This window comes from Polypterus senegalus, chromosome 14 (assembly GCF_016835505.1).
Source record: "Polypterus senegalus isolate Bchr_013 chromosome 14, ASM1683550v1, whole genome shotgun sequence".
Taxonomy (NCBI): domain Eukaryota; kingdom Metazoa; phylum Chordata; class Cladistia; order Polypteriformes; family Polypteridae; genus Polypterus; species Polypterus senegalus.
This window is the reverse complement of record NC_053167.1, coordinates 9,678,522-9,692,261: the sequence shown is the minus strand read 5'-3', so window position 1 is coordinate 9,692,261 and position 13,740 is coordinate 9,678,522. Positions and strand designations below refer to the sequence as shown.

Below are 13,740 nucleotides of genomic sequence, written 5' to 3'. Positions count from 1 at the left end.
TATTGTAGAGTAATATATACAGTATTTGCAAATAATAAAACATAAAGCTAATTCCATGCGAAAAAATACAAAATCCAATAAAAAACCTAACAAATTAAAACAAATACAAGTCTATAAAAATATCTCCTTTATCTATGCGTAGTTAAGCTTTACTTGTTTATTTTCTTGTATTTAAACTAAACAAACATGAAATAACCACAAATCTTAACTTTAACCTAGTGTGTTTTCGCTGTTAAAAAAGACTGGAAACAGCTTCTGTGTAGTGCACTGTGCTGTAGACAATCCGGGTACAGTGACTATCTAAGCAGAGGGCGGGCGAGCGGACGCGCGTTGCGTCACTGCAACACGTGGTGGCGCAGAGCAGCTAAAGCTGTGCTCCTTTAGTTAAAGCGCCCGTCGCCCAGTCAGCGGCAGCGCTGTTGAGAGGAACAGCACCTTGTGTTCAGTGGACTCCTTATCATGCTGCCTTTTACCTTTTTTTATTTTTATAAACAAAAATTGTTATTCGTATTTTAATACTGCTGTTATAACTTCGGGTATGAATTAAACTGTTCGTGTTTTTACGCACGTGAGTTTTACTTTCCCAGGTCATTTTTTTGAAAAATCTATGTGCAGAAACTTCTACTTGAAATGGACGTTTTGTGGACTTTACCGACAGAGCTGCATTTGTCTACGCGACTGATCTGTTCGCCTGTTCCTCATTTAAACTCTCTTCATCTTTATTTGAACTTAAGCACATTGCCGAGATCTACTGCCACACCAAAGATGGAAGCCTCGGTCTTCCACCTAGCTGGAGTTTCTAAGACACCAGCGGTGCATGCGCAGTACCTGGGGCCGGGTCGGCAATACAAGATGGCGGAGACGGTGGGGAGGGAGAGGCGGAGGCGGATCTGGACTGAGCTAAGCGAAGCCTATATTGGATTCCCGGCAGTCGTCGTTGAGGTAAGTTATTTACTCCAGTTTGGGTGCCATGGAATGCCTATACCGACGCAGGAGAATCTCGGGATATAGACTGTCTAAATAAAGGATTTGATCTCGCGCATTTTGCAATGAAAACAAGGGAAGATAGTTGAGAAGCATAGCCGCACCTCCTAATCGTTGAACGCGCCATCTTGGCCGCATACTTTCCAACCTTGCTGAATTGCCCGCCTAAATATCTGGGTGGGGATAGTAGTGAAGCTTCAATTGAAGTTTGCGTTCTCCGGACAGATATTGTCAAATGCACCCATTTGCCATGCTTTGGTTCGGGTTGTTTGAATGCATTCGTTTTGACAGCCCCAGCCGTGCGAAGTGCTGCGCAAGTCCCGCTGCTTTCGTTGTGTTTCCGGGCGGTGAGTGAGGCGCATGCGTGACTCGCAGAGGAGCCGTTGCAGCAGCTATAGCTTCGTAGGTTGGGGGTCACCAGTATCGTGTTTTCAAACGCAAAATCGAACTTTCTTCTTTTGGGGGGTTCTAGTAGATGGGTCATAAGGCACTGTTTGGGTGCGCGCTTTAGTTGATTACATGATGCACCCGATGTCTGGATGTAATACGCTGTGGCGCATCCCGGCTTGTGTATTTGCGCCACTTAAGCCGTGATCTGTGGTTTATCCTATCTGGGATAGGCACTAAAATCTTATCGACGTAGTACGTACATAATCTACTATAATCGTAAAATTTTAGTATTTAAAGGTTTTGTCGGTCTAAGTTGTAACAATTGCCATTTTGCAAGGTATACCATAGAGTTTAGGATTAGTCTGTTACCATAGTAGGGACTGTGGTGCGCCCCCTTCTGTATTTGATTTATTTTGTGCTATCTATTAGAAACCCGCCCACTTGTTTTAGTTTGAGTTTAATGACAAAACTGTGCTAAAGCCCATGACTGCTACCCTTTTACCCATAGTAATCCTTTGCTTAATAAACAATATAATTCTTAAGCAAATATAATGGTATGGTTATTTGGTTTATTTTGTGCTGTTCATAAGAAACCAGTGCTGTCGTTTCAGTGGCCATTTTCCGAGCTTATGATTGCTGGTCTCGTACCATTGGTAATTGTATCTCTAATAAACGAGTTCATTAACTAAGAAATGTAGTGTTATCTTTAAATAAGCGTAAGTATTCTATTTTCATATTTCATTTTAAACATTTGTTTTTTAAAGCAGTTTTAGCGTTTGATTATATCGGTGCACATGAAATGTTTCAGCTAACAGTAATTGTTTGGGTTCAGTAAACGAAACAATGGAGAACTGCGTTTTTGGAATATAAAAAAATAGAAGCTCTGAAATGAGCATTGTCCTTTGTGTGGTATGTGTACTGCTTATAGAGTGGGAATATACTTGCGTAATTACTCATTGTTTAATTGCCAAGGTATACGTATAGGAATAAAAATGCATTACATAAGTTTAATGTGTGATTGACATCGGGATTCCCCCCAGTATAATAACAAATGAGGTGCATGTTATAAACTTAAACCGTTTCAGAATGCGGTTTATAAAGGACGACTTGAATAATTTCCAAATTTATGACATTTTTTCCATTAACAAACACTTATTAAAATCACTAAAAATTCTACCATTTTCTGTAGTGTTGAATCACAGAATTTTGAGAATTTTTCTCTTAAGTCGCTTTTTGCAGCGGCATGCTTCTAAATCCTGGCTTGTCGGAGAATCCCCTTATTAGGTTTCTGACATTTACTCTAACAAGGTTTATAATTAAAATATGTATTTTTTGCTTCATTGGCTGGTTAAACTAAAGTGTAGTATATAATGGATGAGTCAAATTGATTTGTTTTTACAAACATCTACAAAATCCTAGTGCTTTTTTTTTTTCTTCTTCTTAATCTGTCCCTAACTTTTTTTTAAAAACTTTAATTTGCTGTGAAATCAAACAGTAAAACCACCCTTTTCATGCGGTTTCCAAAGTATATTAGGTGACATGAACATACTTTTTCTTAGTCTATTAATCCACAATTTGAAAATCATCTGGACCTGCAGTGAGTGAAATGTATGACTATTAAATTTGCCATTACCTTTCAACTATATGACGCATGTTCTTGCATGCTGTTTGTCATATTATTAGAGGTTATACTAATTACATTGTTTAATTTTTTTTAAATAGTAATGTGAATAGTCTTTTTTGCATTTCATGTGATGATTAGAATTTTACTAAATCATAAGACAAAGCACTTGACTATAATGTATTCTAGCTCTCCTTTACAGGATATACCTTGGGTGGCAAACACAAATTAAAAAAACAATCTGGATTTCCCACCTTTATCGGCCACAATGTCGGCTCCTCCACATGGGCACTCCACAGAATATTGTCCTGAGCCCCCTTATGTACTACATATGCACGTCCAAACACTGCTCCGACACAATTGGTCAATTTGGTAAAGACAACTTCAGGTCTGATCCTGAACAATAAACTCACACTTGATTTCATCAGAACAAAGGAGATGGTCATAGATTAAGGAAGTAATAATTCTTTATATGAATCTAGTGCTTTCCTAACTACTCCAGAGCTTTTCATCATGAGAGGGGAGACTCCTCAGCCGCCACTAATGTGCAGCATCCACTTGGATGATGCAGTGGCAGCCATTTTGCACCAGTTTGCTCACCACTCATTAGCTTTTATGTGACAAAAGGATGCGAAAGAGCCAATTAGAGGAAAGGGATGATTAAGGGTCCAGAATGATTAGGCCATGGAGAACAGTTTATACTGGAAATTGGTATATGCCCTATTCTTTGTGAAGGGTGCCCAGGAATCTTATGATCATAGTCAGGACCTTGGTTTCATGTCTAAGCCGAAAGATGGTACTTTATATACAAAAACCAGCACAGTGTCCCCATCACTGCACTGGGGCATTAGGATCAACATTCAAACCACAGGATAAGTGCCCCATGCTGGCCTTGCCAACACCTCTTCCAGCAGCAACCCAAGTTTTTCCTAGATCGTGTTCTATCCAAATACTGGCCGGGCCCAATAGCTTTAGGTGAATGACTTCTTCTGAAGTGCATCTGCTATGACTGCTGACAAGGAAGTAGAAAGCAGGCTACACCCTGATCTATATCATGGTAGGAATGCTATTGAGAAGATTAAAAACATTTCTTGAAGTGAATGTCCTTGATTAAATATGCACAATGTGGCACAGCTATTTCTGAGGAGATTCATCAGAATCCTTCCACAAACAAAGAAAAGCGTGGACTTCTTCATCTGTTCTCATTGTCTTCCAGTGGGATCCATCATTACTGGACGCTAGCAGGTTGATAGTATGGACAAAAATCACTGTTGCAATATAATCTTCAGTTATAGTAAATACTGTAATCTCTGCATGTACTTTTCAGACCAAATCCAGTTTCGGTGTGTCTGTTTGCCCAGGTTTACAGGTTGAGTGTGTAATTCTACTTTGTTTCTTTTCCTAAGGACCATGTTAAGCAACTGAAGTATTTAATAGTAATGCGTTTATATAACACCTTTTACCATGCTCAAAGAGCTTCACCGATCTTTAGAATGAACTGGAGCATAAAGCCAAAAAAAAAACTTACAAAGCACCAGCTTCAAAATACTGCCAATAAACACTGAAACCTTTAAACTAACAAACCACAATAAGATACAAATACTCCAAGAAAACCCTTAACAAATAACGCCCTTTGCTGTACAAATTCAAATCATCATGAACCTAGACATGTGCAAACTGAAAGTGTCAATGTCAGCATCACTTACACAAATTTATGAAAGAAATGGTTCAAGTTTTTTGAAAGCATGATTTTAAGTTGGGTAATATAAATTTATATTCAAAATATCTTTACTGCGGAAAATGGAAAAATTAAGAACTGAACAAGAAATAAACATATTGCACTGAAAGTACAATCTTTGAAAATGTGTAATACATAGACCATAGAAAATGAAAACGACAAATATTCTGTAAGCTGCTTTCCCATTTCCTTGGTTCCCCATTGAACGAAATCAAACCAGTATATCTATTTCTTTTGAAAACATCCTTATAAACACAGAAAATGTATATAAAGAGAAGTTAAAGAAAATGTCCATTTCCATTGACTAAATATTGCCACAGTAGAGGCTGTCAATCCAAGACAGTAATTTGCTATAGAACGTTTTCACATTTGTCACACTACTCATTTTCAAAATCCTTTTTCTACAGAAGTCAATGCTAATGGAGACTAAAAAGTTGTTCTTATGATGAAACATTATTTTATGAAAGAAAAACATCTCCAATTGTTTTCAAACTTTGAAGATCTACAGAATTTCAACCTCCAGTGATCAAATGATGTAGAAATAATGCTTAAAATTGCCTGCTTTATAATTTTCTTTTTATTTAAGTTTTTCTATTGCCTTTTTAAAATCTGTTTCCATTGGTGCCCTAAGCATTGCTTACTTTGCGTAATGGTTAATCCAGAGTTAGTTTTTTAATCATTATCACACATGCATTTGAAGTAGCACAGCTAACCAAACTTTGATCAGTTTCTTCAATTATTTGTGGAGGTGAGGGAATAGCTCTCCTCAAAGTCTAAAGATCTGATCAAATCTAACAATTTTGGTGTGTGAAAGAGGACAGGGAACCTCTTTAAAGTCCAGCGATGTAGTCCTATACAGTTTAAGAAGCAAGAGGACAAAGATTCTGCGCTATGAGATGTGGAACACCCAGTATCCTTTGCAACAACTAACCAAGACAGTTTCCTGATACATTTTACTGAAGTAAAAATTCAGCCAATCTCTTGTCTCTACCAGTGTACTGTGCATCACTACTGGCCAAGTATAATCCAGTTATGGCACCTAATTAGCACAAGATCATAAGGCACTGCAAAGGGTTTATAGTATTGGTAGTACTGAGTCAAAGTCAGTACTGCACTTGGGTGACTGCAAGTAAACAGTACTTCAGTAGGCACAGTAATTAAAAGAAATATGAACAAAAATGCTTAATTTTCATGACTTTGGACTTCAAACCCAGAGATGAAGGGTTCATTTCTTGATGAACAAGACACCTGTTCTCAAAATGGAAAAACAAATTTAACCAATTGTATCTTAAATGTACATCATCCTGGGTAAAGGCATCAGCCAAATGAATAATAATAAATCACTCCAATGCTTCAGTCCATTCTGTAGTTATTTTGAACATTCAGGACAATGCCGGATATCTGCGCAGTGCAATAAGCAGGTTTAAAATTGACAAAATGGATCACAACATTCGATTTTGTTGCCATCCGTAACAATTTGATGTGCTTTGGCACAGGGAAAAGTTTCACAGTGAACACACAAAATTAACGAACAAGAATAAGGGATCTTTTATCATTTTGTTCATTAATAAACTTTGTGTGCCTCCACTGCTTTTTACACACAGGCTGCTGCACTCACTTCCAGCACTATTCTGCTGTACTGTAATTCTTTTAATTTGCTGTACACTACTATATTACTGGTAGTTGAGGTACATGCCACATTCATGAGGGATTCTGATGTGCTGTCCTGATGGCTAGTAGTGGATACATTATTTTTTTTCTTTCACAGACAATGATTGTTAAAGTTAAGTCACTTGTTGAGATTGCTAAAGCTCTAATTGTTTGTTTTAGTCTTCAACAGTGCCACTTTGGTTACAGGTTTTCAAACCAAACAACTTGTCCTTTTATTCGGATTACTACCTTAGATAAACTGTTACTTCCCAGTTTTCTTTGTTTTTGTGTCTATTCATAAATACAAGATAGGGTTTACTAAACGTTTATTGGCATGTAGCGAGGTGGGATGTTAAAAGAGCGATGCTTGCAGTACCAGTTAATACTAAGATTCCAAAGTTTTATTTTAAAAAAAAAAAAAAAGGAAAACACTAACTTAGGCTTTCGTTATTACCACTTTTATTACATTGTAAGAAGAGACAGAATGAAATGTGATGGAAACTGTCTCCTGTACGGACCATAGAAAGAACAAAGGCTTCGCATTCATTCTCTGATTATCTGAAACACATCCACGGATGTACAGTTTATACATTTTGTGGTCGCAAGGGAAACCTTGTATGCACTATGCATTTAGTACTGTGTGCAGGCAGTCCAAACAGCTGTTGCAGGCTTTTTGCCTTGCCTATACTGGCGATGAAATGAGCTGCTCCATTTGTTAATACCAAAATTTTATTTTATTTACTGCTTCAAGATATACAAATCCGGGTATGCAAACACTTAATTTGTGTCATTCGTTTGGTTTTTGAAGCTAAACTAATGTCCGTTCATATATGCCCCAAAATGTGACAAACGCAGTGAAAGCACATGTATCATGTATTTAAAAGGTATGTTGGTGAGTGTAATGCAGTACAGTTAAACTGCAGGTCCACACAGCCCTAGCAATAGTAAAGTCTGATCTGTCATTAGACACTTTAAAACCACTCTACAAATTGGCAGTCCAGCCACCATACAAAAACCTCACACTGTTCCACTCCATCTGAACTAGTGTGGTGCTGAGGTATCGCCCGTTGCCTGGCTTTACTAGGGCCCTAATCTGGATACTGAGTTGGACAGTCTCTCTCTCTCTCTCTCTCTCTCTCTCTCTCTCTCTCTCTCTCTCTCTGACAAATAAAAAAAATATATAAATGGGGGGACATATTTGTAAAATTAATCTGAAATTTGGTAACATTTGAATCAATCTGACACATCCATTATTTAGTATGTTGCAAGTATATACCATACAATAGTGTTACAAAAATAAGAATGATTTTCTGACAAACGAGAATTTTAAAGCATGTTCTTACAAACTGTTTTAAAGAGTGTTCAAATTAATTTCTGAATTATTATAGAATTCACTAATTCAACAGTACATATATATTGTTTGAATTTTTGTTTAGTAAACAGTATTTTTTTAGTTACTGGAGAGAAAATGTCAGAATATATTTGGAATGAGCACATGGTAAAATAAATTAGGTAGTTCTAAACGCTATGTTGAAATCCCATCAAGATTGCAAAATCTTTGATTTTTTTTTTTTTGTTATACTGAGGGAGATCCCCATGTCCATCAGACTACCATTGTAAAGCTGTTGTTAATAATGTGGCAGTATAGCATAGTTAAGGCTTTGGACATCAATCCCTGAGTTTAAAATCTGCTACTGACACTGTGTGACCGCAAGCAGGTCATTTCACCTGTCTGTGCACCAATTGGAAAAACAAAAGACATGGAACCAGTTGTATGTCAAATGCTGAAAGTCATATTGGATAAAGGTTTCATCCAAAAAAGTAAATGTATTAGTATTTATATTGTGGCAGGACATGGGCATGGACCCCGGCCGGGACGCCCCTTCACTCTATATTCAGGGTTAGCAGCCGTTGACGGTGCAATACCTCCCCCTGGACGCTGGATGGCCACCCACCAAGGGTTGGAGCGGTGCCTTGGTTTTCCGCAGGGCTCCATGGGAATTGGAGTTGGGTGCAGCCCTGTTGGGTCCCACAGGCACCGCCAAGGGGTGCTGCAGCTGGTACTCCTGAGCCCGTATGGGCAGTGTATTCACCACACCCAGAAGTGCAGCCAAAATTTGGCGATCAAGCACCTGGAGCAGTTCTGGGTGGACTATAAGGGCCCAGCAACCACCATTCAATGGCCAGATTTGGGAGGAGGAAGAGGACAAAGCTTGATAGAGGAGTGGTGGAGAAAAAGAGTGTGTAGAGTGCTTGTGTGAATTTGTACTGGGGACTGTGTTGTGTCTGTGGGGTCATGGGGAAGATGTGCCCCACAGGTGGTGAAAAATAAAAGTTTATTTGTATACGTGCTTCCAGTGTGAGTCTGTGCCGGGTCAAGCGCCTATATAGTACCTTTGCTACAATATATTTTATACCCTATTATAGGGAAATGCACTATATTGTTCACCTTAATAATAAAGGTACTTTTTAATAAAGAGTATTGTGAAATTTAATTGTTATTGGTATCGAATACAAAAATCCTGGTATCATGACATCCTTACTTATAAAGGACATTTTGATAGAAAAGTCACAATCACAAATTTATATTTGTATTAAGATAAGACTTTCAGGACCAACAGTGAATCAACAATTAATAGTTGTATAGGTGCAGCAATAAATCTAGTTTGTCTTGTTGCATACAGTAAGCAAGAGTACACAATAGGGTCTCTTTAGAAAAGGTTTTGAAGCTCTACAGTTGGTATTTGTCCACATTTTCTTTTGTACTTGTATCAACAAAGGCATCTTTTTTCACTGTAAGGGGGGTAGGGGGTCATTGTTAATTCCATTGTTGCTCTCAGACATGAAGGTATACGTACAGCACTATAACTAACCAAGTGTTTTTCTTTTTTAAAGCAATAGTAAAACCATGCGAGTTATAGAAGGGTTTCTTGGAAAAGCAGAGTTGTCGTTGCGTCAGTATTTTATATTAAAAATATGTACTGGTTTGAATATTGAACATGGATTTAAAAGACTTGGGTGTTAAAAGATGTATAACTATTTGTGTGTGTGTGTGGTCATGGAAGCACTTAAGGTGTTGGCATAGTATAGGTCATATGCATTTACTCTTCATCTTTCAGCTGCTCTTGTTAGTGGTTGCAACAGCGGATCATCTTTTTCCATATTCTCTGTCCTGTGCATTTTGGCCTGGTACACACACCACCTGTATCTCTTCTCTCACCATATCCGGAAACCTCCTCTTACTTGGCAGTTCCATCTTTAGCATCCTTTTCCCAATGTATCCAGCATCTCTCTCTCTCTCTCTCTCTCTCTCTCTCTCTCTCTCCAAAACTGTCCAGCCTGAACTGACCCTCTAATGTAGTCCTTTCTAATCCTGTTCATCCTCATCACACCCTATGCAAATCTTAGGCATTTATTACAATCTGTTTATTCTGCACAATTCCTAAAGTGAGCTGCATGTTTGTCTTTGCCTTTTTTTGGGCTTCATATTAGGAACTTATAGCGCAGCCATTTGAATATTCTCCTCTCTAATTTTACTTTTATCATAAAAATTACTACTCCAAAAATTGACTTGTGGTGAAGATGAACATTTGTGCAGTATCTGTCTGGGGCTGAAAAATAGAACTGAATGTCATTTTGACTCCATCCTTTTGCATGTTTTTTTTTTTTTTCCCTCCAGAACAGATGAAGAAACATGGCAAGTGACCAAGGTATGGTGAGGGGTGACCATGGGACAGTCCTAACCCCAACAAGTTCCTCAAATCAGGTCCAGCCTCTATCCCCAACAGCCACTAAACCTGTCCAGGAACTACCAGGTACACTTTTGTCAACGAAGTTCCAGTTGGGTGGCTTGTTTATTATTGCAGAATCTTTGATAGGTTGAGTTGGATTTGGCTTGGATATTTAAGATATAATGGGTTTATAGGAAAAATAATTCCATGCTGCATATTATTACCATATTTAGTATCTTCATAGACAGCACTTGGCCGATGTTGCATTTTTACATGTAATTTCTGTTCTTGCCAGATGAGCTGATCCAGGCAGGATGGTCTAAATGCTGGAGCAAGCGTGAAAATCGTCCATACTACTTCAATCGTTTCACAAACCAATCTTTGTGGGAGATGCCGGTCCTAGGGCAGCATGATGTTATTGTGAGTAGAGTCAACAACTCTTTGCCTGTCTAAACTTGAGCATGTTTTATAGAATATTCTTGCGGTTTGTGTGTTGGGATTTGTCATGGTTTATCAAATAATCTATTTGTCTGAGTCTGTTTGAATATTTTTCATGATAAATCATTCAATTAGATATTATAAACAGTACACTTGATGTTTTTAGTTGGTAATTCTTCTTTAGTCCCAAGTCTTGATGTTCAGAGAACTTCAGCCTGCCAAGTATTACAAAGTAAAGAAAGAGATACCACCCTAATTTATATGTAGGCAGCTTGTTTCAATTTAAAGGGCTGTGTGGGTTTTATTGTAGATTATATTTGAGGGCCAAAGGTTTTGCACAGTGAGACCAATGGCCATTAGAAAATGGTATTTAGTAGTACAGACAAGATGTTTTGGGGACTAGATAGAAGCATGTCTGATATTTAAAATACATACCAAATATGGATGAGAAATGCAAGAGTACCATACAGCTAAAAAGTTCAATTATCAAACAGATGTTATAAGGCAAACATAAACAAGTATTTTATGCACAATGTTCATGTAGCATACAGGGGAAAGAATTGTTCCTAGTAAATGTAGTGTTGAGCTAATCCCTAGTCATTACCCTACAAGTGTATGTAGGCTATGCTTTGCCAAAGTGTATAAAGTTGTTTTGATTCGTAAATAAATAAGTTAAACCTCTCAAATAGTTGAGTTAGTGATTGAATACCTATTGGAGATTTGGTCCATTGAACATATTGCATAGCAGTAAACCATGTGGTGTCAAAACCTCTCTAGTAGTGCTTCATGGCTCATTGTGGCATTGTCCAAGTTATAATGTATAAAGCTAGCAGCTTTGGCAGTTTCTCTCTCTCTCCTGCTACCTGCAGAATTTAGGCAAATTCCCAGAACTAACCAAAGCTTTTTGATTTAAGATTAAAGTCGTCTAACATCTCCTGTTTTTATGTTGCTGCTTCAGCCATGATATTGTATAAAATAATAGTGCTGTAGACACAGACTTGTTGAAAATAAGCAGAAATGTTATATTCTCACACACTAATGACCGTAGATTACATCAAGAAATAGTATACTTTAGACATGGAATTTTGGGGTATCATTTAAGCTGTTGAAATCATTGCTTAATTTATGTTGTAGGTGATTAGAAATTGTGCACTAAATTTATGCTGAGCAATGCCGTGGATTTTCTAGGAATGCATGAAGTGGGCAAAGGCAAGGAAAGGAAACAGTGAAGCAAATGAACAATTTTTCAGGCATGGGCGGAAGTATTATAAATCAGGTGAAGGCCAAGAGAACTGATGGTGAAAGAAGTAAAGCATTTAAACTTATCGAGAATGCAGGAAATTACTGTTCCTATGCCTGCTTAAATTACACATGTCGACATGATGTTTTACGTATCAGCCCAACAGTAGAATCTTTTCAACTTGCATTGCAAGTTATCTAAAAATTAAACTTGCTGACACATGAATGGACATTGAATCAAAACACTAAGAATGTGGGGCACAATGGTGGATCTGTGTATTAATTGACAGCATTCCATAGGTATACTGTTTAAGGGCACAAACACACAGCTAGTTTACTGAACACATTCTCATCAATACCACCATTTTCAGTTATTCTCAAAATAAACCTTTACAGTGCATCACACTGTTGGAGGCATTCTTGTGGGAAAGAGGTGTCAGGCTCCACAGAAAAGCAATGATACTACTTTATTAATCCAACCACTCAAGATATGCAGGTATTTAATTGTCTCTGTTATGGGCCTGCCTTGGAGAGTTTAAAAAAGGGCTTGAGACTCTCCACTAACAGGGGAAATTTTAGTGCAGGTGCTTGTTAGCAGAAGATGGCCAGTAACAAAATTTAATTTGGGGGTTGCATGTCCAGCTTTGCTAAATCACTTTGAAGTGCACAAGACCATACATAAGTACAATTTTTAAAAGTTAAAACCTCTGTTTAAAGGTTAGTAATCAATTTACATTAGCAAGAGAAGATACCTTTTGGCTTTAAAGACCACAACACATCCCACTACCAAAAGGTGTGACCACATTCCGAGAGAACCAAACAAAACAAAAAAACTAAATCAAAACCATCTTCCTCTGTGTTCAAGTGAAAATCTGACCATGGCCCTGATGACTACAAGTCAAAGCTTGACCTCCATCCCTTTAAGTGCTGCCAGGAGTTGGACAAAATAATCAAGTATTACTGCTTTGTAATTGTTTCAGAGGCTTATGCAGCTTGTAACCTTGTAGCTATGGTAAATTCAATGATTGTATTAACATCTATATTTCTGATTGTTCTACTTACTCAAGCTTAAAGTAATTATACCTGTGTATCTGGTAAAATTTGTGCAGGTTTCTTTTTCCATTTGTAATAAAAAGCTAAGCTTGTAAGTATATAATCTTTCTGTCAAACATGCCAGCCACTAGCTGTACCAGCTATACAACAGCTTTGTAGTGCTTATGATACATTCACAATCTCCTTACAAGCTATGTAGAGCAAGTGCTGCTACATCAATATATGCAGGAACTGAGAAAGATTTGCCCATTCTACCAGCTAATACATTATAAATCTATTTTTTTTAGAAAAGTTAAAAATAGGATAATTCATAAGTTTGTCCTGTCTAAAAGAAAAAAAAACTCAAAGGTCTATGTTGTGATAAGTTTGTTGTCCTGTCTGTATGTGCATGCATATTAGAGTTGTGAAATTATACAACAATTAGGGTTTTAATACTGCAAATTTTGTAAGCATGCTTAATGCTGAGCAGGGTATCGGGGCTAGAGTCTATCCTTGTAAGCATAGGGCTCAAGGCAGGAGCAATCCTTGAATAAGATAAAAGTCATCCGCAGGTTAAACAAACACATTCGGACCAATTTAGCATCACCAATCCACTTAAACCTTGTCTTTGAACTGTGCAAGGAAAGAGAGGAAACCCACAGACATGGAGAGTGCTTGCAAATTCCATGTAGGGAAGACATGGGACGTAAACTCTGGTCTCCTTAATGCGAGACAGCTGTGCTACCACTCTGCCTCTCAATAAGTAAATATTGAAAAATATTTGAATGTTGATTAAAAGTTCCAAGTGCTACTTTATGTACACTTGTACTTATTGTGCCTTTGTGTGCTTCATTATTTTTTTTGCTTGCAGTGCATCTGCAAAGCATGCAGCATTTATGACTCATGCATGGGTGCTA

At 37.7% G+C, this 13,740-nt stretch overlaps 1 protein-coding gene across 1 annotated transcript in view; it reads left to right on the top strand.

The window, feature by feature from the left end:
- The first annotated feature begins 402 nt into the window (after positions 1-402).
- Positions 403-13,740, top strand: part of pcif1 (phosphorylated CTD interacting factor 1) — a 29,941-nt gene continuing 16,603 nt past the window's right edge. Inside the window, exons 1-3 of the mRNA XM_039776609.1 lie at positions 403-942; positions 10,063-10,198; positions 10,410-10,534. Of these exons, the coding sequence (XP_039632543.1) occupies positions 10,078-10,198; positions 10,410-10,534 (246 nt within the window). The 5' untranslated portion in view covers positions 403-942; positions 10,063-10,077. The remainder of the gene's footprint in view (positions 943-10,062; positions 10,199-10,409; positions 10,535-13,740) is intronic.